The sequence below is a fragment of the Dromiciops gliroides genome, chromosome 6 (genome assembly GCF_019393635.1).
Source record: "Dromiciops gliroides isolate mDroGli1 chromosome 6, mDroGli1.pri, whole genome shotgun sequence".
Lineage (NCBI taxonomy): Eukaryota > Metazoa > Chordata > Mammalia > Microbiotheria > Microbiotheriidae > Dromiciops > Dromiciops gliroides.
The window spans coordinates 3,896,568-3,923,205 of NC_057866.1; the positions used below are offsets into that span (position 1 = coordinate 3,896,568).

At 37.8% G+C, this 26,638-nt stretch overlaps 1 protein-coding gene across 1 annotated transcript; it reads right to left on the bottom strand.

Annotated features, from left to right (window-relative positions):
* Positions 1–12,758: 12,758 nt before the first annotated feature.
* Positions 12,759–13,709, bottom strand: LOC122731763 (mas-related G-protein coupled receptor member X1-like). Its single transcript, XM_043972040.1, has one exon. The coding sequence runs from the start codon at positions 13,707–13,709 to the stop codon at positions 12,759–12,761; it is 951 nt and encodes a 316-aa protein (XP_043827975.1).
* Positions 13,710–26,638: the final 12,929 nt, after the last annotated feature.

The window sequence follows — 26,638 nt, forward strand, 5'->3', positions numbered from 1 at the left end:
ACTAAGGAAGATGAAATTAAAGCCATTATATAGAGCTATTTCATCCAATTATATACTAATATTTAACAATCTAAGTGAAATGGAAGAATGTTTACAAAAATATAAAGCGCCTAGATTTGCAGAAGGAGAAATAGAATGTCTAATAGACCTCTTTTAGGAAAAGAAATTGAACAGGCCATTAATGAGCTTCCTAAGAAAAAAGCACTAGGACCAGATGGATTTACAAGTTAATTCTATCAAACATTTAAAGATCAACAAATTACAATATTAAATAAATTTTGGGGAATAATAGGCAAAGAAAGGATCCTACCAAACTCCTTTTATGAAACAATTATGATACTGATACCTAAGTTAGGAAGAATAAAAACAGAAGATTATAGACCTATTTCATCAATGAATATAGATGGAAAAAAGCTACATAAAATACTAGCTAAAAGATTACAACAATATGTTACAAAGATTATACGTTATGCAAGAATGGTTTCATAGAAGGAAAACTATTAACATAATTTATTATATTAATAATGACAGTTAGAAAAAACCACATGATTAGACCATTCTGTACCTTGATTTCCAATTCTTAGCCAACACAAAAAGAGGTGTGTGGTTGAGATTTTCCTCAACCCTTTAGATATAAATGATTTAACTGTGATAATAATCAGTATAGTATGGTGATTCAATATGGTTAAGTATTCTCTGGATATGTAAATTCTTTCTCTCTCTGCATATTTCAGTCTTGTCCTTCCATGTACCATAACCAATGTTCTTCAACTCTATTTCAACTGTTCAATATGGGTTATGTACCAGCTTTGTTGTGATATCCCTTGGTCCATTGTGGTTAAACCACAACACCAAAAATAGTACTTCTCAGCTGAAGAAACCATCAGCATTGAGACTCATGACGATTGTGATGTTTAAAATCTAATGTGGGTCCTCATCTGCCACCCCCCCCCCCCAGTTATGGGGGAAACTAGCTAAGATTTACTGATAAATTCAGCAAGAATTTAGGCTTCTGAGTATTTGTTTTTTTCATTTTGTTTTTGCAGGGCAATGAGGGTTAAGTGACTTGCCCAGGGTCACACAGCTAGTAAGTATCAAGTGTCTGAGGCCGGATTTGAACTCAGGTCCTCCTGAATCCAGGGCTGGTGCTTTATCCACTGCACCACCTAGCTGCCCCATTTTAAGTATTTATTAAAGAATAAAGACAACACATGTGGTCACCAATAACTTAGAAGCTTTAGCAAGAGTTTAGACTTTTAAGCATTTATTAAGGAGAAGAAGAATTTGGTGAAGAGAGAAAGGCCTAGATTCATCTATCAAAGAGAGACTGCATTTTTAGCTCCACTCTCCACCAGAGTCTAGAGGAAAGAAAGCAAGAGAGCCAGCCTCGCCCCCCTCTTCCTCTCACAAGCAAATATCACTTCCTGACACCAAAGAAAAGCCGCATGGCTTGTCCTCAGATGCCTTCTCCTCATGGTGGAGCTTTCCTATAGTAAGTCTCCAGCAGGTGGTGTCATTCCAATTGTTACACTCTAAAAAAAAAAAAAAGCAGAAAAAAAATACTAAAAGGAAACTGGCCAAATCTCTTAGAACCAGAACTTAGAACAAATTAGAAGTAGAAAGTGTCCCCTGGTCACCTCAGGAGAGAAATCTCCAAATGCAAAATTCCAGGAACATGATGCTGGCCAGGCTGTTCGCTCTCTGGTGGGCTGCAAGACATCGGCGGTGGCAGGGAACTTCTCAGTGGAGTTTAGGAAGGCGAGGAAACCAGGAGAATGCTGTACACAGCAACAATAATATTGTTTGATGAGGATCTGTGAAGGACTTAACTATTCTCAGCAATACAATCATCCAAGACAATCCCAAAGGACTAATGAAGAAGCAGAGTATCCACCTCCAGAGAAAGAATTATTAATAATGAATTTCTTACAAAAAAAAAAAAAACAACAACAACCAGAGACCCAGTTTTAGTCCCTTCCTCTCCCCTCCCCCACTTCAGAAAGTCCAATTTTTTACTGGAATCTCATTTGGGGTGAGCCCAAGGGTACAATAGGCATGGAGATTGATTCTTTTGTCTAGCTCTTTGAAGGATTGATGGGATTAATCCATGCCTAGATAATGGACTTTGAATAACTTTGGGAGAGTCCTTTGCACACTTCCCTTTTATGTCACCTGTAGAGCTCATTTTAATGTGGACTACTTTCAAGTCATGTCAACCAATGGAATTGAATGATGCTAATTAATTAGCTTTGATCAATGTATAATGGCCCACCTCTATCTAAAGAAGGTAAGAAGCCTTGACCACTGGAGGGTTGCTCCATCTTGTCTCTCCCTCTTGGCTCAGAATGCTATCTCTTGGTTCAGTATGTAGGCCTGAAAGTATGAGGCTATGAGAAAGTTAGGGAGGCACACAGTCAATATTTTACTAATATATACTATTAATTAATAATAAATCCTTACTGCCAAAACGGGTGCAATAGCCATTAATATGCAAGTAGCAATAATATTAAAAAGTACAGTTTAGATACACTAATTAAAAAAACACAAACTGGTATTGATTCAATACAGACTGAAGCATGTGATTTTTAACTTTCTTTTCTAGTATTCTTGTACAAAATAACTAATATGGAAATGTTTTGCATAATTGCATATGTATAACCTAAATCTTGCTGCTTACCAACTCAGGAAGGCAGAAGGGGAAGGAGGGAGAGAGTGATAGAATTTGGAATTCAACACTTTAAATAAAAATGTTAAAAAATTTAAAATAATTTACAAAGTGCTCAACATCCTGCTTTAAAGTTGTGTGTCTTCACACTCATATGTTAGCAATTTTTAAAAACATTATTAAAAGATAGTTCTTTTCTTTCTTTTTTGAGGTATCAAAATGTTCTTATGTCCTTATTCTTCTTTTATAGTAAATTTCTAAAATCATGTCAGATGATCAACATGAACATAATATTAAATCTTTACCTTATAGACTAATACAGGAGCACATCTGAGTTATTATAATAAGGTGCAGGTGTAAGATTTGAGGCACTTGGCTTAGAATTTTAGTCCTTTCTCTTTTCCAAACAACTGATCAACCAAGTATTTAGGCTTGGCATATATTACTAGATATCTCCTCCCATCTAAGTTAAGATGCTTTAATTTATCACAATGGTATGACTATGCAAAGACTTGTGAAACCAGGATGTGATTCTGTTATTTAATGAATATTAACCTGCCTAAATTCTGTGTTAAGGAAAGCAATATCAGCACAGTTGATTATCTTAGAAGAATGGCTTTTGGTCTATCTTGTAAATGCCTTAAAAAGACATCTACTTGGTTTGGCATTATGCTTTTGAACATGGCTAGAAGCTGAAAATGGTTTTATTATAAATAACTTACTTGATGTGCACTCTGTTATACTGATCACTAACTATATTTATATAAACCATACCAGAAACTTTTCTTACAATTACTCTGGCAACTTTTAAATGAATTCCTTTTTGTATTTTGTATTTGAGTTCATCTTCTTATAAAAAATGTTCCATTATTAATTCCTTAGTGGAATCTCATCCTCCTAATGGGGGAATGAATAATACCAATCACAAAAAATTGGATTCTAATTTTCTGTTTGAATCTGAGTTTCATATATATATGTATATATACACACATATATCTGTATATGAAATTCAGATAGAAATAGAAAAATAGAACTCAAAATTAGAATCCAATTGTCATCTCGATACATGTATACACATATATGCACACACATATGTGTATACATGTTCCTATATGTGTGTGTATGCATCAACATGACAATTGAACAACCTAAAATTGTAAAATCCCTGGTCGAATACTTTTGAAATTTCATTTTCTAGTAATAGATACAAGGTATGAGATAATTTTCATTATCTGACCCAGGTATTGGCAAAGTAATTGTAAACTTGTGGTAAGATCAATTTTGTAGGTTTTTTTGTTTTGGTTTGGTTTTTTGGTTTTTTTTTTTTTAGCAGATAAGAGAATTTCTACAAGTGACCTCAGCTGGAGAAGAACTTAACTGAGACCACATTAGAATCACATGACAAATTCAGATGTTTCCAGAACAGAAGGAGACACATCCTTGACTTTTATTTTGTTGTTTACTTTTTCCCCTTTGCACCTTTTATCTGTAAGGTCTACTTATTAAAGGACATTGCCACAAGAGAGAATGTACTGCTTACAGGTGGAGGTATCTGGGAAAAAGCTGAGAGGACAATTTCAGACTCAAACTGAGGGTACAAAAGTTGGAAGAGTGCTCAAACTCTCTGGCAAATGTGGTCCTGAACTGAGGCAGAGTCTATATGGTTCAGAATGCCTCCTGAAGGTTGAGCTGCTGTACAGAGATTACCTGGATGGCTGAAAATGTTCACAACTGTTTGCTTTGCCAATTTTTTTCATGGAACTCTTAGATTTATTCTGTATTAGGGTCCTTGTTTCCCCTTGGTCTGTTTATAAATCATTTGTGTTTTGTGTTGTGGTGCTTGTATTTGTAACTCTAGTTCCTAGATCTCCCTCAATTCATAACCCCTTTCCCCCCACCCCCTGTGGGCTCCTGCTTAGCCACCACTCAGCAGGAAGCAGTAACAGAAGAGATGATCATAGTCCTTTTCCCCTGGGGTATATGAAAAGGGGGAAATGATGTAGGAGGCAAAAAAGGGGTTAATGGAAAAACCTAAGACCCAAACTCTAGTTCAGATATTAGCTCCAAAAGGGAGTCAGACTCCAGTTAATGGATAACTTACAAGTCAGGATGCCAGGTTCTCATAACCACAGAAATCAGTATCCACAACAGCAACAGAGGGAGCTAGGCCGAGGAGACCTGAAAACTATAACAATAAAGGAATTGACAAGACTACAGAAGCTTAGACCAGAAATAATTGAAACATGAATATGTTTTGAAACTAACCATGGGAAACAGAGACATGTGCAGAAAAGGTCAAATTTGTCCCCAGATTCACCTTATGATGAGGAAACCCCAAAAACATGCCTCCAGAGAAAAAGGTACCTGCCTCAGGGGTTGGCTTAGGACCCCAGGAACTCCAAATTAGGATAAGCCCTCCCCTGTAACACCCCATGGTGGAGATTATTATATTGAGACTGATAAATCAATTTATCTATACTATAAATATAACTGTCTTTCCTTTCCTTATTTGAGAGATATCTTGCCACTATTCTGGTTCTCTCCCTGTGATCATTCACAGTATTGCATAAAACTTGGGAAATTGAGTCACCGAGTCTTGTAATTCTTTTGAGACAATCAATTTGACCCCAAATTCTATCCCACATCACTATAAAAGAGTTGTCCCCAGTCTGGTTGGAGGAGGAAATGTTCTAAACTTTCCTCCCAGCTGGGTTCTCTTGTACTGAATAAAACTGTTCTTTTATGTCTAGATCAGAATGTGAGGGTGAGTGCAATTATTTACAGAGGAATACCTAAGGACCCCCATCAACCATTTCCCCAGTGACAATGATAAAGGGGATTGCCCCTTCTGATTTTGTCAAAGTACCATCCATCTTTCCCTTTTCCCCTTTCTTCCTTGCATTCTCTCCCCCCAGGACTTCCATAGTTAGAAACCCTCAATGAAGTGTTTGTTATAGTAGTTAGTGATTCATTGACAAAGAAGAGGCTCTCAAGAATCAAAAAGGGGAATATGATAAATTATTACTAATAAACAATAGCTTAGGGAAATTCAGAGGCTCTCTCCTCCTTTTAAACTCCCTTTTTTTTTTTTAAAAGGTCCTTTTCCCTGGAGGACATTACTGAGTGAGATTTCATTAAATCTCCACATCTTGATCCGATCCCACCCAACCATGCAAGGAATTTACTCTAGAATGGGAAAGGAAACTCTTGTTCTACTCAAGCTTGTGTGGAGGCAGATCATTTTGAGAAGATGGCTGGAGGCTTCTCTACTCAGGGGTCACTCCTACCCCCAAGATTGAAAAGAGAATACATTCTTCCAAATGATAGCACAAGGCTGGGTGGGGGTGGTCCAAGTGGAAATAATCTCTCTGTGCAGGGGTCAACTCTTTGCCCCATTGATCACCTATTATTTCAATCATATATAAGCTGTGATCCTTACCCCTATGGTTGTCCTTGGTCTGAGAGATGGCCAAATTACAATCCTTTTATTAATAATCTGATTGCTATCACTCAGAAATTATGTCTTTCAAATTTTTATTTGTCACAATGTACAGAAGATCTTTATCTGGTCCCTTCAGAACATGGATAGGAATTCCTTGAGAGGATCTTCTTGGCCTCTGGTATAATGATGAAATTCTCCCCTTTTTTGGTTGCCATCAGTGCTCTGAAATGGTACAAGACAGAACACACTGTGCATGCTCTAAGGAATTGGCCCATTTTCAAGTTATATAAGGTGCTTTGCAAGTCTTCCTGTTAGTTACAATTATTATTCTATGCTAAAATAACATTTAACAACTTTTACCAAACTGCCCTTCAGAAACCCAGTTTATTCAGGAATACCTTCCTGAGCAATTTCTGGACCCCTTTCTGGTCAGTGGACAAGATGCTGCTGGCTGCTTTCTGGGCCCCTCCCTGAGATTAAACATTCTCCTTTCAGATTCAGATTTCTAAGTCAGTTCCATTGCTCCTGCATTCCCTTTCCAGGTAGTATACATTGGAGGAGGCTAGAAAGGGTTAACAGATAACTTGAGACCTGAGCTCTAATTATGACCTGAGCTCTAAGCCTTGAACTCTAATCAACAGTAGCTAAAAAGGGTTAACAGATAAACTAAGACTTGAATTCTTATCAACCAGAAGGCTGGAGGTCTTATCAATTGTTAACTGGAGATTTGGGACTTTATCAACTAACACTATCAACAGAAGCCTAGGAAAACAAAAGCCAGAGACCCTAAATAGCCATCAATAACTGGAATGTTTAAATTGGCATTGCTGGATGACAGAAAATAGAAACTGCAAAGTAGAAACCAGATCTTAAAGTAAAAAGATGTCATAAGCAGAGAGACACTCTGGCTCTGACAAGTTTAAGCATGTCTTTATGAACATGTGCAGAATGACCAAATGTGTTCTTAGGATCACCTTATGATGTTTAAATCCCCAAAACACTCCCCCTGATAAAGATACTTACCTTGGGGGACATTTTAGGACCCTAAGAATGCCAAATTAGGATGTGAACCTCCCACAAGGAGAAGATTAAGATAATGAGAAAATAACCTACTTTTCTCACTATATATATATAAACCATTTTCCTCTCCCTATCTGAGACACCTTTCTCCTGTTGGGTGATTTTCCCTGTGGTCATCTGTGAGATTTAAAATTGGATATACGAGCATTAAACTCCCCCTTTTAACTTTTCCCTTATATATCTCCCAGACCACTAAGAAAAGGAAGCCTCTGAGCTTTAATCAGTGAGGGATTAGTTTTTATTGTTTGGGAATTAATTAGACAAGAAAAGGTGATACCATAGGAAAGTAGAAATACAAATGAATAATCCTAGATCTAAGCTTAGTCTATATTCCTTTATAAAACTCACAAAATCCCAAACTGCCTGCCAGGCTGAGAACCAGTACCGAACACCAAATGCCTGTGCCACCACAGTTTAGCTAAAAAGCCAGAGAGAGACCGAACTTCTGTTCCACTCTCAGTTTTAAGCTGGCGTGCTGGAAGTTAGTCAGCGACTCCACCTCAAAAGGGAGGTCCTTCAAAAGCAGCTTCAGTAGCATGTGCTCAACTCTCAAATGATTCAGCTAAAAGTTCCATTTTTTACCACACATCCCAGTCTTCTAATAAAACTGGAAACTGAGTCACTGAGTCTTGTAATTCTTTGGGATGCCTCATGATCAATTTGATCAATTAAATCCATCCCCACTTCAGAACCCCACAGAAGCAAATACAGGAAATGCTGATGGCTTTGGAACTTCATTGACCATCTCTCAGTATCCAAAGCTGTGCCGAATAGACTTGTTCCACATGTGCAGCTCACATCCAACTATCCCCTAGGTTACATATCATTGACATAAAAATAGATTATTTCACATTCAAAGTTATAATTACTATTTGTGAATTTCCCTCCATACTATTTTTTTTTTTTTAGTGAGGCAATTGGGGTTAAGTGACTTGCCCAGGGTCACACAGCTAGTAAGTGTGTGTTAAGTGTCTGAGGCCAGATTTGAACTCAGGTACTCCTGACTCCAGGGCCGGTGCTCTATCCACTGCGCCACCTAGCTGCCCCCCCTCCATACTATTTTTATTCACTACTGTCCTCAGCCTCTCTTTTTACCCTTTCTCTATTACCTTATCCTCTCCCCTTCCCCTCCTATTCCTTGTTCTACCCACCCTTCTAAGCTTTCCTCCCTTATCCTCTCCACTACCTTCCTCAATCTTAATCAACACACCCTTCTAAAAGTCCCTCCCTTATCATTTCCCCTCATTCTCTTATTTATTTTTAAGTTTAGAAGATTTTTTTTTGTTTTGTTTTGTTGGTGGGGCAATGTGGGTTAAGTGACTTGCCCAGGATCACACAGGTAGTAAGTGTCAAGTGTCTGAGGTTGTATTTGAACTCAGGTCCTCCTGAATCCAGGGCTGGTGCTTTATTCACTGGGCTACCTCGCTGCCCCAGAAGATTTTTGAATACCCTTTAGATGTATATGTTGTTCCTTCCCTCTTTAACTCAGATCCAATGAGAGAGTATGGCTCCAACACTACCAGATCTCCACCCCCACCTGCTTCCTTGGTATTGATTCTTCCTTTCATGCCCTGTTTATATGAGATAATTGTTCTTTTTTTACTTTTTCCTCCCCAATTTTGTTTTTTAGAATCACACCATCATTCTCAAGTTGGCCACAACCTTTCTTTCAAACTATCCTTATAATGATGACAACCATATTAATAATGATTACATTTTCATATAAAGAAGTAAACTAGGGGGCAGCTAGGTGTTGCAGTGGATAGAGCACCAGCCCTGGAGTCAGGAAGACCTGAATTCAAATCTGGATTCAGACACTTGACACTTACTAGTTGTGTGACCCTGGGCAAATCACTTAATCCCAATTGCCCCACAAAAAAAAAAAAAGAAGTAAACTGTTTGACCTTAATGAGTCCCTTTTACTTAGTCTTTAATGTTTTCCTTATGTTTCTTCTGGATCTTCCATATCAATTTTTCCATTTAGTTCTGGTCTTTTTTTCATAAGTACCTGAAAGTCTTTCAGTTCATTAAATGCCCCCCCCTTTTTTAAAAATTAAGGATTAGATTCAATTTTGCTGGTAAATTAAAGTAGAAAATGGATAGCAGAATGCATTAAAATCAGAATTCAGTAATATGTTGTTTACAAGAGGCACATTTAAGGATATGAGATACAGAGTTAAAATGGAGGGTTGTAGTAAAATTTATTATGCTTCAGTTTATGCAATAAAGGTAGTGGTAACAAATAGCATAGAGAAAGTTAAGGCTACAAGAGGTTTAATTAAAAGACATAAACAGGGTAACTATATTTTGATAAAAGATACTATAGACAATGAAATAATCTCAATACTGAACCTATATGCACACAATACAATAGCATCTAAATTTTTAAAAGAAAAATTAAATGAATTACAGGTTGAAATAAATAGAAGTACTATAACGATGTGGACTTAAAACTTCCTTTTCAGCAATAGATAAATCTAACCAAAAATAAATAAGAAAGAAGTCAAAGAAGTGAATAGAATTTTAAATAAGCTAGATGTGATAGATATCTGGAGAGAACTGAATGAAAATAGAAAAACAATGCTGTTGTCAGCAGTTTATATTGACCATATATTTGTATATAAAAATTTTACACTTAAAATCAGAAAAGTAGAAATATTAAACATTTCCTTTTTGGATAACAGTGCAATAAACTTATAATTAATAGGGAACCACAGAAACATAGATTAAAAACAAATTGGAGCACTTGACACTTACTAGCAGTGTGAACCTGGATAGGTCACTTAACCTTCATTGCCCCACAAAAAACCACACCAACAAAACAAACAAATTGGAGATTAAACAACCTAATCTTAAAGAATGAGTGGGTTGGGGGCAGCTAGATTTCTCAGTGGTTAAGTGCTGGATTCAGGAGTACCTGAGTTCAAATTCGGCCTCAGACACTTGACACTTACTAGCTGTGTGACCCTGGGCAAGTCACTTAACACCCATTGCACCGCAAAAAAAAAAAAAAAAGAATGAGTGGGTTAAATAACAAGTCTTAGATACAATAATTTCTTTAAAGAGAGTAACAATAATGAGATAACTTATTAAAACCTATGGGATACAGAAAAATAAGAATCAGGGAAAAATGTACATTTTTAAATGCTTGCACCAATAAAATAGAGAAAGAGCAGACCAATGAATTAGTTATGCAATTAAAAAAGTAGAAAAAGAACAAACTAAAAATTTTTATTTAAGTACTAAATTGGAAAGCCTAAAAGTTAAAGTTGAGATTAATAAAATTGAGTGCAAAAAATCATTAAATTCGTAAACAAAACTAGGAGTTGGTCTTATGAAAAACCCAACAAAGCAGATAAACAATTGGTTAATTTGTTTTAAAAAGGAGAAGAAAACCAAATCACAAATATATAAAAAAGAAAGATGATCCACTAGTAAAGATTAAATTAAATGAATTAGATGGAGTTATTTTGCCCAGTTATATGTGAATAAATTAAAAATTTAAGTGAAATGAAAGAATACTTATAAAACTATAAGTTTCCTAAATTAGCAGAAGAGGGAATAAACAGCTAAATACACCTATTTTAGAAAAAGAAATTCAACAGTTCATAAATCAGCTTTGTAAGAGAAAAGCACCAGGGACACATGAATTTTACAAGTGAATTCTATCAAACATTGGAAGATCAGCTAATTCAATGTTAAATAGATTATTTGGAATAATAGGCAAAGAAGGGATCCTACTAAACTTCTTTTAGGAAATAAATATGAAAGAACAGAAACAGAGGAAGAAATTCATAGACCAATTTCATTAATGAATTTGGATACAAAAAATCCTAAATAAAATATTAGCTAAAAGATTACAACAATATGTCTTAAAGATTATATATTATGACCAAGTGGTATTTATACCAGAAATGCATGGATGGTTTCACATAAGGAAAACTATGAACATGATTGATTAAAGAAATAATAAAAATTTTGAAAAATTGAATGATTACATCATTCTGTGCCAGACCTATGGGACCTGAAACTACTGAGGGAAGAGTGAGCAGTACAGGAATCAAATGGAGGCTGAATGATATGGATATTCTTCAGGAGATTGTTGTTCAAGGTGTGTGTGTGTTTTGTAGTGTGTCTTGTTTAAGTGTGTTGTGATGTGTGTGGTGTGTGATATGTATGCTTTGGTTTCATTAGGGTGAGCCTTGTCATGTAACACCCCTGCAATACTTCCCCCCATACAAGGACCTCATCAGGAACTGGGTCATGCAAAGTGAGAGATTGGAATAGAGAGTTACAGAAACACTGAGACACAGAGACTCAGAGAGACTGAGACCTGGACAGATCGAAAACCAGAGGGATGCTGAGTCCTACTCTTGACTTTTAGAGGCAAAGAAATCTTTAGCTCAGCTTTTATGATGGGGGTGGGAGGGGGAAGAAGCAGGGAATGGAGGGGACACAGAGTGAGCTGGAATTTCCTCTGCTTAGGACAGGGACAGGGACAGGGGGAGGAGGCCTGAGACCTGAGAGAAGAAGACAAGGTGGGGGAGCATGGCCCATGGAACCTTGAGGAGTCAGACCCCTGACTCTATGGCTTCCTTTACAGAGACTGACAAGGAGAGGACAGGGAGACATGGGGCCTTCAAGGTTGTATTTCTTCTCCCTTTGCTCTTCAGGACAGGGACAGTGGCCATTTGTTGGAGTTGCCCTCCTCTGGGCTGGTGAAGCACAAGACCCTGGACCTCACTCCCTAGGTAGAGGAGCCTCCAGCAAGCTAGAGGCCTCCAACATGAACAGAGTGTTGAGTCTGGAGTCAGGAAGATCTGAGTTCAAATCCAGTCTCAGATACTTCCTTGCTTTGGGACCCTGGACAAGTCAGGGAACCTCTGCCTGCCTCATTTTTCTCAAATGGAAGTTAGATATGATGTTAAATGGATATCATGGATATCGGAGAAGCCACTTCTCAGGGATATTGTGAAAATTAAATGAGATATTTTTAAAGCACTTCATACAGTGGCTGGTACATTCTTGTTTTTCAGTCAAGTGACTCTTTGTGACTCCATCTAGGGTTTTCTTGGCAAAGATACTGGAGTGGCTTGCCATTTCTTTTTTTCTTTCTCTTTTTTTTTTTGTGGGGGCAATGAGGGTTAAGTGACTTGCCCAGCGTCACACAGCTAGTAAGTGTCAAGTGTCTGAGGCTGGATTTGAACTCAGGTCCTTCTGAATCCAGGGCTGGTGCCACCTAGCTGCCCCCACCATTTCTTTTGCTAGCTTATTTTACAGATGAAGAAACTGAGGCAAATGGTTCAGTGACTTGTCCAGGATTACACAGCTGATAAGTGTCTCAGGAGAGATTTGATCTGAGGCCCTAGAGTTCTATCCTTTGCACTGTACCTCTTCCTGGCATATGCTAGGTGCCTAATAAATGCTTGTTGATCACTTACAATTCAGACCCCAGGCACCAACATAAAAGATGGTAGGGGGAATCTTGGTTTCTCTCCTAGGAAGGTTAGAAGGGGGCTGCAACTGAACTTGGGACAGAGGCTTTATTTCAAGGGGTCCTGTGTCTTAACCTCAGAATGAGGTCTCTGAGCTGTTGGTGTGGGGGTTGTTCCTCAAAGCACCTTCCAACTCCTGCTCATTTCCCAGGGCCCTCTGGAGGATCACCTTGAGGGACTCTCTCCTTTTATGCCTTCGTCTGCCCAGGAAGAAGTAAATGATGGGGTTCACACTGCTGTTCACACAGGCCATGAGATGAGCAAGCCAATAATGCATGGAAATTCTGCTCAAGTATTCTATGAAAAACCTGATCTCCAAGGGCAGGCCACAGACCAGGAACACAAGGACAGTGAGCAGGACCAGGAGGTAGAGCCTGGGAGGGTGCCTGCGCTGGGAGCTGCACTGGACCCTCAGCAGCAGAGTCAGGCTGGACACGCAGAGTACACAGGTGAGGAGGACGAACCACACGAACTCAGTGATGAATAAGATGTGCTTGAAATACTTATGTTTAATACGAACATAAACGATAAAATATGCTACCCAGAACAGACCATGCAGAGTCCAGAGGACAGCGCACACAGCAGCAGACATGCGCTTGGGGCGGTGACATCTGTACCAAATAGGGAAGAGCACAGATAGACAGCGCTCGGTGCTGATCACGGCCAACAGGTTTAAGCCCACAGCGTAGGACATAAGTTTGATGTAGAGAACTACCTCATATGAGAAGGAATTATCCAAATACTTAACCAATCGATGTATGGAGATCAGAAAGGAGCAACAAAGGAGGAGGGTGTCGGCTGCAGCCAGATTGAGGATGTAGACAGAGAAGGGTGTCCTCTGAATGTGGAAGCCTAGAAGCCACAGGACAATGCCATTCCCCACCATCCCAACCAGGGAAATGGCCAGAGAGAGAATATCCATCCAACCCGCTAATTCATCCCCAGAAACTGAACTCCCATTTGTGCTTCTATCTGTTGTGATGTCATTGACATATTCCGGCTCCCCAGATGTGGGGGACACGGCCATGGTGGTTGGTCTCAGCCTCAGGAAGCCCTGCTCTTCTCAGAAGCTCTGGAGACACAAAGACAAGTAAGAGCATCAGGGACTTTTCCAAAGATTTACTCCCTTCCCCCTTCTCAGGAGTTAGAGCCTCCTCTTCCCCCCTCCCTTTCTCTTGGCGGCCACTAGGTGGCGCCACAGTGCACACTCACTGGGCCTAGAGTGAGAAATGAATTTAAAAAATCCAATCTCAGACACTTATTGAGAGAAACGTTTATTTCTCTCATATTAATAGCCTACTTTTCAATGAAGATGAAGGTTTTCTCTTTCTATTTCCTCATTCAGAAACCAGCTCCCTGTAGGTTATTCAGTCGGTCTCTGAAGGACATTGCTGATGAATGAGATTGCCCAAATGCTTGGGGCACATGCTTTTTGACCTTGGGTGGGACCTCACCCAACTGGAAGACCTTAGAAAGACAATCCGATGTAGGTGGAATTCTTACCCCACCATGGTTCATTGTTCATTGACTGGGTTCAGCTAGCTGGAGGTAGCTGAACCTCATCATGCCCTCAGCAGGGGGAGCTGCAGGCTTTCAGCCCACCTCCTTGTCCACCCCACCTCATTGATTGTTAACTAATCAGAGTTGATTTCCACCCTCAGGCACTCCCTCTTTTCCAAAGACTTTTTAAGCATTGGATGTTTTTCAGGGGTGCATCATTGGCTTTCATGAGGGGCACTGACCTCAATCTATTAATTATTTATTAGCCACAGTTACTAAATTGATTATTAATTAACCATAAATTATGTTTCTCAGACTTTTCATCTATCACACTACCTGTGTGACCCTGGACAAGTCACTTAACAGCTGTCTCTCTCAGGTTCCACAATTGTAACATGAGGCCATTAATGGCACCAACCTCACAGGGTCCTTCAGAGACCCTGTGTTGAGAATAATATTTGTAAAGTGTTTTACACTGTGCCTGACACATCATAGGCCCTTACACAAAGCTTGCTTCCTTCTCCCCTTTCCCCCTTTCTCTTGTCATGATGAGAGCATGTGGTATAGAGATGATGTCTGGGGGTGCTCTAGGCTCTCCTGTCTTCTCTGACCACACTCCAACTTACCCTTCATTTTTTTCTCTCTTTTGCTCTTCCTTTAGTACATGGGGCTTTGGCTACTCCTACAGCCTCTGTGGAGAGGCCTTAGGGTGGGCCAAAGCACTTAATTCAGTGCAACGTACATTTATTTATCCATCTAATATATGTGTGCATGCATTTCTTTATGTACTCCTTTATAATTCATAAATTCATTCATTCATTTATTTATATTTTAAATTTTATATCAATAACTTTTTCTTTCACATAATTTTTGTTGTTCAATTTGCAGTCCTTCACATAGAGTCAATTATTTAAAATCAAAGTATAAAAAAAGAAAAGGAAAAATACTTTAGCACAGCTATCATATGAACTAACTCCAGCAGGTTAGGACACAGTGTGCCACACCCTGGCACTCACCTGTAGAAAGGAGGGAAGGAAATGCAACCATCTCTTCACTGGTTTTCTGTGCCAAAGTGCAATAAACACTTGCTGAATACTGCTTCTTTTGAGACACTGGGCCCAGAATAATTTCCACCCTTGGGAATACAAAGACAAGGAAACTGTCCCTGCCTTGAAGTAGCTGATGCTCTAGTCAGAGTGGTCAGAGAGGAGGAGGCAGCAGCATCAGGTGCTCACCTCAAACCAGGTCATTGACCAGCACAGAACATGACTAAGTACAGGTGTCAGGACTGTTGATTGCTGTGCCTCCAGCTCCTCTTCCTTGAGAAATGATGTTTTAGGGACAGATGTCTGTGAGAGGGTGGGTCTGTTCATCCAGACTGAGAATAGGAGACAATCAAGGAGATATGGGATCCACTGAGCCAGAGGCTGGGCCTGGAGGATAAGCAACAAGAATTTTCACACCTTTGGGGTGTAGGGGCTTCAGAAGCACCCCAAAGAAAACTATCTCTGCTGGGGACCGTACTGAAAAGTGTCTGAAGGTTGGGGGCTGCTCCTTGCCTCAAAGCGGGGAGGGGGGAACATTGGAATAAAGCAGCAGAAACTTCTATGCCCCCACCCATCCCCCAGACTGACCAGTTTTCCAGCTGTGCACATGGAGGGCATCAATGTAAATGTATAAAGAAAGGGTTCAACTCACAGAGAAATCTTCAGCAGATCCAAGGATGACAAAGAATTACAAACGACCTTTAGAAAGAGAACTTCCCTTTCTCCTCTCTAGGTTCCCGGTGACTCCAGTGTCTGGTCCTGTAGTTGGTGCCTGTATCTGTTGTCAGAAATCTCCTGGGCAGACACTGGGCAGATGAAAGGTGGGCTTGGAGCAGGATGCAGGACAGTTCCTTTCTTACCCTCATATTTCCTTCCCTCTTCTCCCAATCACATGGGCCTAGCAAAAGAGATTTTCTGTTTGCTTTCAGGTTTATGAGTTTCCCAAACACTGGCCTCAGAAGTGGAACTCCCCAAAGCCTTCAGGCTCAGATAAAGCTTCATTAATGGTGCTTCTCTGGTAAAGACTTCAATTCTCTGTAAACACCAACCTGTACAGCAGAGCATTACAGGAATTACTCATTTGGCCCATTATCTCCAATCCACTGGTCTTTCCCATTATCCTTGGATACTTATCAGTCATGGTTCCTTCAATTTAAGGAAGAAATGTCCACTGTGGGCTACCTGGGTTCATTAGCTCCCTTTTTTGCTCTCAGAATTTATTTGAAAGTGAAATTGGGTATTCTCCTGTTGGTCCATCTTTCCATGTAGATCCAAGAGACTCAGATTTTCCTGTATATTCACATGTAAGCATCTTTATGTACATAGGTCCACACATAACTATAGTACTATTATTTTTTTTGTTTTTGTTTTTTTAGTTTTTTTAGTGAGGCAATTGGGGTCAAGTGACTTGCCCAGGGTCACACAGCTAGTAAGTGTTAAGTGTCTGAGGCCGGATTTGAACCCAGGTACTCCTGACTCCAGGGCCGGTGCTCTATCCATTGCGCCACCTAGCTGCCCCTATAGTACTATTATTTATGTACATGCTGCACACATGTATACATCTACTACTAAATATATGTATTCTTGGAGCAACTAGGTGGTGCAGTGGATAAAGTATTAGTCCTGGATTCAGGAGGACCTGAGTTCAAATCCAGCCTCAGACACTTGACACTGACTAGTTGTGTGACCCTGGGTAAGACACTTAACCCTCATTGCCCCTCAAAAAAACAAAAACAGAAAACAAAACTCAGAAACTTTTATTATCCTAGTCATACAGATTTGAAAACTCAGTGCTCTATCTTTGATTCCTCCCTCCACCTCACTCCTAGATCAAATAAGTTGCCAACTTCATTCAATTCTGAATGTATGTATTCTTGTACTTGTGCACTTGCCCCTATCACCATCTCTCATGCAGGCAAGAAGAGATAAGGATGGTAGGGGAGTCATAACCAATACATGTCTTCTCATTCTCTTTAGGGTGTCCTGTCTTGTCCTTATCTTTCCTTCCTTTACAACATCACCTTTAGGCAGGAATCCCCAGTGACAGAAAGATGGAGTGATTGTTCCACAGTCATTTGAGATCCACAACACTATATTCTTGGGAAATATGCTTACAAGGTGCATCATGAAACAGTTAATAGAGTAGTGTGCTTGATCCCAGGGGAGATTTGGCTTTGAATCCTTCCCCAGCACTGCATTTCTGGGTGACTTTGGGCACTCAGTTACTTTCCCTGCCTTAGCCTCAGTTTACTCTTCAGTCAAATGGAGCTTCATCCACCAAGAAGCATTTTGTGAAACACCTACTGAGAGCCAGAAACTCTGCTAGTTGCCGGGGATAAGCAGTTTCTTTTCTCGAAGAGCTTACAATAGAGTTGGGGATAGTGAAAACATGCATATCGATAAGTCTAGAACAATGTCTATCTAGGCTATAAATATGTGTGAGTTATGTAAATATGTAGACACGGTTCAAATAAATGTCTAGCATGGACAGATATGATCTGAGGTCAAGTCCATGTCAGAAGAGAGGAGAAGTTGGGCTATCCTGCCAAACTGTACTTTCTGGGTAAGCATATATGTGTCTATATGTCTGTTTTTAGTGTTTGTGGTGAAGCATCATTCTTTCCCCTGATTTTCACTCTAACAGAGGGACAAGCATCAGGTAGATGCATCTATTTGAACAATATCCTTTGAAGTAAGCTATATGGGGATAAGAGAGAGAAAACCTTTGTACATAGCAAGGGGCCACCTAGGAAATATTGTGGATATTCAGTTTACAAAATCAATTATTACTGATCCCCATACTTGTAATATAGTCTGAATTTCTTGCAGAAATAGGGTTTTGGAGAATGAAATATGGGCTAATAATCTGTGAGAGGATCTCTAAAGCTACGTTCCTTCATTTCAAGATTTTGGGGTTTTTAATATATATACATAAATGAAAATATACATATAAATATAAATATAAAGCTGCATATGTAAGTGAAGGTATAGAAGTTTGTAAGCCTCCGCAAGAAGACCTAGAGTAGCCCTATTAGCATTTTCAGGCAGAAGTGTGTTAATAGGAAAAGTGAGTAAAGTGAAGTGAGATATTAAAGCAAGGAAAGAAAGTTGTTTTAATCTTAACTTTTTACTTTCTGGGACACTAAGGCTCTGTTCCATTTGTCTTTGTGTCTCTTTCTGGGGAGTTTTTCTAAGATTAGCTTGTTAAGAAAGGGATCTGAAAAAACAGTGTGAGACTCTCCCAGGAGTTAATTTGAAAGGTAGGTTTTTCCTTTGGCTGAAGTTCTAGAAGCAGCTTTATGCTGATAAGATGTAGACCCAGCAGCCCGAAGATAGCAAGGACTGATGAAGTTTTATTTGTTACTTCAAAGTTAGATGCATTCAGTTTTAATTAGATCTCAAAGCTAAAGTTTAGAGATTATGTTCAAATAAAATCGAGAAACTATCTCTGTCCCCACCCCCCCAAAATATCTGACACCAGGGCAGTGTGTTTAAGACTGCAAAAATAAGGTTTTTTGTCTTGTCAGACACTTTGATCACGGCTTTAATATCATATCCTTAAATGTAATCATTTTAGGATTTAATTAATTTGTTTGAAATGCACATTAACATTGCAAAAGCTGCTTTTAAAAATAGGTAATATTGGTGAAGGGTGTGAGAGAAATAGAGCTCTCTTGATCTGTTAAGTCTCTCCAGATTCTAAAAGGTGAAGAGGGCAAAAGAGATATTGATGAATAATTATTTCTCACAAGATAATAATAAAACCTACCCCCCAGGGTTGCTGTGAGGATCACATGATTGTAAAATGCTTGACACAGTGCTTAGCATAGGGCAAATGCTCTATGTGTGTTAACTATTTTTAAAAAATCTCCATAATTAGGTACGATTGCTTTATACTTGATAACTTCATGTGGATTGTTAGATATGATCAATATATAAAGCCAATGGTGATGAGATGAATGATTTTCTGTGTAAGGTAATTTGGAAAACACATTCACTTGAATTGAGGTCACCTGATTGGTACTTAATTAGTTTTATTTCAAATTTCAAATATCATAATATTTTGAGGGTATTGTTATGTTTCTAAATCTTGTATAATTTGGTGCACAATTATGAGCTATATTGTTAGAAAAGCACTTTCTCTTGTTATCTTGATGTTTTTAGGTTAAGAATTGTACTGTTAGGGGCAGCTAGATGGCACAGTGGTTAAAGCACCAGGACTGGATTCAGGAGTACCTGAGTTCAAATCTAGCCTCAGACACTTGACACTAGCTGTGTGACACTGGGCAAGTCACTTAACCCTCATTGCCCTGCAAAAAAAAAAACAAAAACAAAAACCAAACAAACAAAAAAAGAATTGTACTGTTTAAAAAAATAAATAAATAAATTATAAACTTGTTAGGTCTTTCAGCCCTGCTGACCATGTACTGTAATATTGTGAAGCATTTTAATTAAGAACTTATAAACATACAAGTTTTGTCTATACTGAAGAGGAAGTTTCATGTAAAATTGTTTGACTATCACTTACAAATATTATGAGATTGATAACTAAGTCATTTATAGTTATTGTTTTAATCAAGTATTTTAAAATTTTTATTTAGAATTTTATTTTTCCAAATTACATGTAAAAAGAAATTTTGACATAAATTTTAAAAAACTTTGACTTCCACCCTCTCTTCCTCCCTCTTCCCCCACCCCCTGCCCAGAACTCAAGAAATTCAATATAAGTTATATATAGGTAGTCATACAAAACATCTCCATGTTAGCCAGGTTGTTAAAGAAAACAGACAAAACAAAACTTCAGATTAAGGAACTATCAAAAACATTATGCTTCAATCTGTTTTCAGATACCATATGTTCTTTCTCTCTAGATGGATTGCAACGGAGTCATTCATAGCAGATCATCTTACACTATTGCTGTTATTTTGTATACAGTACACTTCACTCTGTGAAATTCACATGTCTTTCCAAGTTTTTCTGATACCATCCTGCTTTAATCATGTATTAACATTGGTATTTTAAAAGGAAAATTGGTAATTATACAAACAAAAGACTTTGTAAAATCTCCTGTTTAAACCTACAAGGATGCTTAGAACCATTTTGTCATAAACTCTTATCAACCCTGTGCAAGAATTTTCTGTGTGGCAGAATTCCTATTGAGTAAATGGGAATCCTTGAACAAAATGGGAGTGAAATTTTCAAGCCTACTTATAATGTAGAGTGAGTTTCATCTAAGGTTATTTGTCTAAATATACCTTGAAGCAACTTAGTCTTTTTTTCCTAATAAAAGTATTTTATTATTTTCCAATTACATGTAAGGATAGTTTTCAACATTTGTTTTCATAGAATATTTGGTTCCAAGTTTTTCTCCTACCTTCCCATCCCTTCCTCCTCCCAAAGATGGAAAGCAATCTGATATAGTTCATATATGTACAATCACATTAAACATACTTCTGCATTAGTCATATTGTGAAAGAAGAATCAGAGAACAAAGGATACACCTCTAAAAAGAAGGGGAAAATGGCCCCAAAGTAGAAACAGTATGATTCAATCTGCATTCATAATCCACAGTTCTTTTTTTCTGGATGTTGAGAACATTTTCTATCCTGAGTTCTTTGAAATTGTTTTGGATTGTTGCACTGCTGAGAAGAGCCAAGTCCATCACCATTGTTCATCACACAATGTTGCTGTTACTGTACACAATGTTCTCCTGGTTCTGCTCCTCTCAGTCAGTATCAGTTCATGTAAGTCCTTCCAGGTTTCTCTGGACTCCTCCTGCTCATTGTTTCTTTTCTCTTTCTTTTTTCTTTTCTTTTCTTTTTTTTTTGGGGGGGGGGAGTGGGGGGCAATTAGGGTTAAGTGACTTGCCCGGGATCACACAGCTAGTAAGTGTCAAGTGCCTGAAGCTGGATTTGAATTCAGGTCCTCCTGAATCCAGGGCCGGTGCTTTATCCACTGTGCCACTTAGCTGCCCTACTGCTCATCATTTCTTACAGCACAATAGTATTCCATTACATTCATGTACCATAACTTGTTTACCCATTCCTGAAGCAACTTAGTCTTAACAAACTTCTCTACTAAAGATTAGTTTTGCCTTAAAGGGTGAATGCAAAATACATTTAGAGAGGGAAATATGTTTATATATATATACTATTTTGAAGGTCTGTTTTTTTCTAGAGGTTTAAGTGAACTATCATATGTTTGCTTTCTATGTGGGATTCAAGAATGTAATTATTTTCTTGATTTCTAGTGATATATTTTAATATAAAGGGGACAAAGATATTGAGTGAATTTTAAAGGGCCTGGTCTTGTCACTGTGATAAAGCTAATCTAATTGGGCATGTTCTTTTTGGGTTTAGAAAAACTGAATGTCTTCCCCATTGCAAACACCTTTTGATAAGAGGGGGATGGCACTTTGGAATTTGTGGTAATTAGGAATTTATTTTGTTCTAGTACTTTGGGTATTTGTTTATGCTACCTAAAGGCATTTTATACCAATTTAGCTTTGATAAATTCCAACTTTTAAAGATTTTTTTTTGTCTTAAGGTTGAATAAAACATCTGCCATTTTAGAGGTTTCCAACTAATTTACTTCATGAAAGTTTAGTGATTATTCCTTTGAAGATCAGGATAAATTTTACATTGTTTTTAAGAACGAGAAATACTTTTAGAAGAAATATTTAATTAAAAGAAAATCTTTTGTAAAAAATAATCTTTTGCGTGATTTTCATAAGACCTATTAAATTTTATTTGTTTTTTGTTTTGTTTTGTTTTGGTTTTTTTTGGTGAGGCAATGGGGGTTAAGTGACTTGCCCAGGGTCACACACGCTAGTAAGCGTTCAGTGTCTGAGGTCGGATTTGAACTCAGGTGTTCCTGAATCCAGGGCCAATGCTCTATCCACTGCACCATCTAGCTGCCCCTAAATTTTATTTGTAAGGTAATTTGATATTAATACCAATTGTGTCCAAACCTACTGTGATTAATGAGATTATTGTTTGAGGATATAGCTTTTCTGTGGGACTCTACATATTATTGAAGTTTCATTTTTTGGTTTCCAGTGTTCTTGATAAATCCATAAATGAATATCTTAAGAGAAACATCAGCAGTTGGCAGCTCAATGGAAGCAACATCTGAGATCTAAGGCTAATGAATATCTGTCCATATCTGTTCCTAGAAATAAGGTAGGGAGGTTACCTCAAAAAGGCTAAAGTGACTCAATTAATTTTCCCATATAAGAAATCTGTCCACCTACTTCTATAAGCTAGGCTACTTATATTTGTGTGGGCCTTGTGGAGCATTTTTGATGGTATTATAACTATGGCCCTCCTTATATCTCTCATAGTAAATTTCTATTATCAGCATAGACATAGTGGAAGTTTTCCATTGCAATACTGAATCTATTAGATATTAGATTAATACTAAAGTATCTGAAATAAGCTTTAAGTGGGAAAGATCTTGCTATTTTGATCTGAATTTGTAGTCATTCCATGGTCTAAGCAAGAATTAAATTAGTGCTTGAACTTGTCATATGTATGTATGATTGAATTCCTGAAATATCTCATTCTTCCAGAATGATATGACTAAAATTAGACAAAGGTAAAGAAATTTGTGAAACAAAGATGTAAATCTATTAATTTGTGAGGTTAAAAGTCAGAAACTTCTTCTGTTTTTGTTTTAAGGAATAGGATTTCAGTACAGACAGTTAGGTTAGTGAAGAACAGTAATTTATAAGCTATCTTGTGTTACCCTAATAGAAAATCTGATTTTACTTATGTTTGTTGTTTAATCTGGGGTTAGCATATATGTCGAAATGCTTGTAAACTAGTCAAGAGTCACCTTAAAGATGTTCCCATTGTTTAAAGGAATTCTGAGATCAGTAGTTTGTGTTTATGCCCATGTAAACTTGGTTAATAACTGATTATGTTCTATTATAGACAATATTTCGTAAAATCTGTTTTCTGTGTATAATTCAAGATCATTATATTTACACATCCCACCCCAAGTATTTTATATTAAGATAAGTTGTGATTTTTAATGATGAATCTCTTAGTATTACCAATGTAGATTATTGTCAAACTTATTATCTAGGATATGTGATCCTTGAGAACTGAATCCACCTAAAACTCTGATTATTAGAACTTGCTATTTAAGACCCTATGGGACTTCTAGTCTTCTGAGTCTGACTCTAGGTATGATCATCAGGGAATGCAACTGAGCCAAGGATCCACGAGGGCAGCAACCCAATGGGGGTTTGCATGTAGAAACTGCAGGTGGAGTTCTCATGGGAAAGGATGGGAGAACATCTATTGGCATGGGCTGAGGTAGGATTCTCCTCATTCAATTTCTCCCACATGACATTTCTTAAGAGGAAAATATCTCACCTGTCTGACTTTAAGTGTGGCTCAATGCAATTGACTATCAATATGACTTTTGCCTGGAACTGACATCAATATAAGGAAACACATTACCTGATGTCCTTATTTTTTCTTTTATGACAAATTTCTATAAGTATGTCAGATGATCAGCATGAACACAATATTAAAACTTTATATTATAGACTAATACAGGACCACATCTGAGTTACTACAATACTATAATAAGATGTAGGTATAAGATTTGAGGTACTTGGCCTAGAATTTTAGTCTTTTCTATTTTCCAAACAACCAACCAATTAAGTATTTAGCCTTAGCATCTATTACTAGCTATATGTGCTCATCTAAGTAAGTTAAGATGCTTTCATTTCTCATAATGGCAAGGGGATGCAAAGATTTGTGAAACCAGGATATGATTATGTTATTTAGTGAATATTAAGCACTTTCAGTTCTGTGTTAAGGAAAGCAATATCAGCACAATTAATTGTCTTAGAAGAAAGGTTTTTGGTTCATCTTGTAAACACCTTAAAGAGACATCCACTTTGGTGAGACATTATGCATTTGAACCTGGCTAGAAGTTGAAAATGGTTTTATTATAAATGGCTTACTTGATATGTGTTGTTTCAAACTGATTACTCAATATATTTATATATCCCAGCCCAGAAACTTTGTTACAACTGAAGTTATTCTGGCAACATTTAAATGAATTCATTTTTGTATTAGAGTTCATCTTCTTATAAAAAGTATTCTATTATTAATTCCTCTGTATCTGAGTTTCATGTATGTATGTATGTATACACACAGAGATATGTATACTTTTACTTTTATCCTTTGTACCTTTTATCTGTAAGGTTTACTTATTAAAGGGGACTGCCCCCTTTGATTTTGTCAAAGTGCCATCCATCTTTCCCTTTTCCCCTTTCCCCTCTCACATTGTCTCTCCTCACAAGTTCTATAGCTAGAAACTCTTCATGAAGTTTTTGTTACATCAGGTAGTAATTCATTGAGGAGGCGATGCCTCTCAAGAATCAAATAGGGGAATATGAGAAATGATTGTTAATAACCAATATCTTGGGGAGATTCAGAGGCTCCCCTTTTCTTTTAAATTCCTTTTTTTTTTTTTTTACAATCACTTTTTCCTGGAGGACATTATTGGACGAGTTTGTATTGATTCTCATCATCTTGGTCAGATACTACTCAATCTTGCAAGGAATTTAATCTAGGGTAGGGAAGCTCATTGTACTCTCCTCAAGCTTGGGTGGAGACAGATCTTTTTGAGCAGCTAGCTGGAGGCTTCCAGGGATCAATTCCCCCCTTTCTCCAATCAAGAGGGGATACATTCTTTTAATTGATAGCTCAAGGCTGGGGGTGGTCAAGTGGAGATAATCTCTGTGTAGGGGTCAATCTTAGCCCCATTGATCACCTATTTCAATGGCATATAAGCTGTGAGCCCCGCCACTATGGTTATCTTTGGTCTGAGAGAGGTAACCAAGTTACAATCCCTTTATTAATAACCTGCTGGTCTTACTAATAAAATGATTAAATTACCCAGGAATGATGTCTCTCAAATTTTTATTTGTTACAATGGACTGAAGACCTTTATTAACCCTCTTCAGAGCATGGGTAGGAATTCCTTGACAGAGTCTTCTTTGCCTCTGGTAAAATGATGAAATTCCCTTTTTTTGTTGGCATCAGTGCTGTGCATTGGTACAAGACAGAACACGTGCTTACTCTAAGGAATTGGCCCATTTTCCAGCTATGTAAAGTGCTTTATAAACCTTCTTGTTAGTTACAATGATTATTCCACGCAAAATAACGTTTAACAACATTTACAAAACTGCTCTTCAGAAACCCTGTTTGTGCAGTAACACCTTCCTGAGAAATTTCTGGACCCCTCTCTGGTCAGTAGGCAGCCTCCTGATGCCTACTCCCTTGACCCCTCCCCCATGGTCAAATATTCTCTTTTCAGATTCAGATTTCTAAGTCAGTTATGCTGCTCCTGCATTCCCCTTCCAGGCAATGTCCTTTGGAACCACCCAGAGGAACACACATGAAATGCTGATGGCTTTGGAACTTTATTGATCATCTCTTAGAGTAGTCAAAACTATACTGAATAGACTTGTTTCACATGTAGAGCTCACATCCAACTCTCCTCTAGGTTACATATTGTTGACATACAAATAGATTATTTTGCATTCAAAATTATGACTATTCATGAATTTCCCTCCATTATATTTTTACTTACTATTGTCCTTCTCAGCCTTTCTTTTTACCCTATCTATACCTGTTACCTCATCTGCTTCATTACCCTCCTATTCCTTATTCTACCCATCCTTCTAAAATTCTGTCCCTTAACCTGTCCCCTCATCCTCTTATTTCTCAATAGGTTTAGAAGACTTTTTATACCCTTTTAGATGTATATGTTGTTCCTTCCATCTTTAACCTAGATCCTGTGAAAGTAAGGCTGTAGCATTACAGAACTCCACCTCCACCTGCTTCCTCTGTAGCAGTTCTTCCTTTCATACCCCATTTGTAGTAGATAATTGCTCCTTTTTACTTTTTCCTCCCAAATTTGGCTTTTATAACCACCCTATCATATTCAACTCAGCCCCAACCTTTCTTTCAAACTACCGTCTTAATGATGACAGTCTTAAGAACAGTGGTAACACTATCCTATATAAGTAGTAAACTGTTTGACCTTAATGTGTTCCTTATATTTAGTCTTTAATGTTTTCCTCATATTTCTTCTGGATCTTCTATATCAATTTTTCCATTTAGTTCTGGTCTTTTTTTCACAAAGACCTGAAAGTCTTTCACTTCATTAAACATCCATTTTAAAAAAATTAAGGACTATATTCAACTTTGCTGGGTAAGATATAAATGGAAAACAGATAGAAGAATATATTCAAAATCTGAGAGCAACAATATGTTGGTTACAAGAAACATGTAAGAAAGGGAGATACACACAGAGCTAAAATGGAGGGTTCAGTTGATGCAAAATAGGCAGTGGTAGCCATCATGATCTCAGAAAAAATTAA

Bases quoted from the DNA above. Each gene is read 5' to 3' on its own strand.
- LOC122731763 (XM_043972040.1), bottom strand. From the start codon at position 13,709: ATGGCCGTGTCCCCCACATCTGGGGAGCCGGAATATGTCAATGACATC.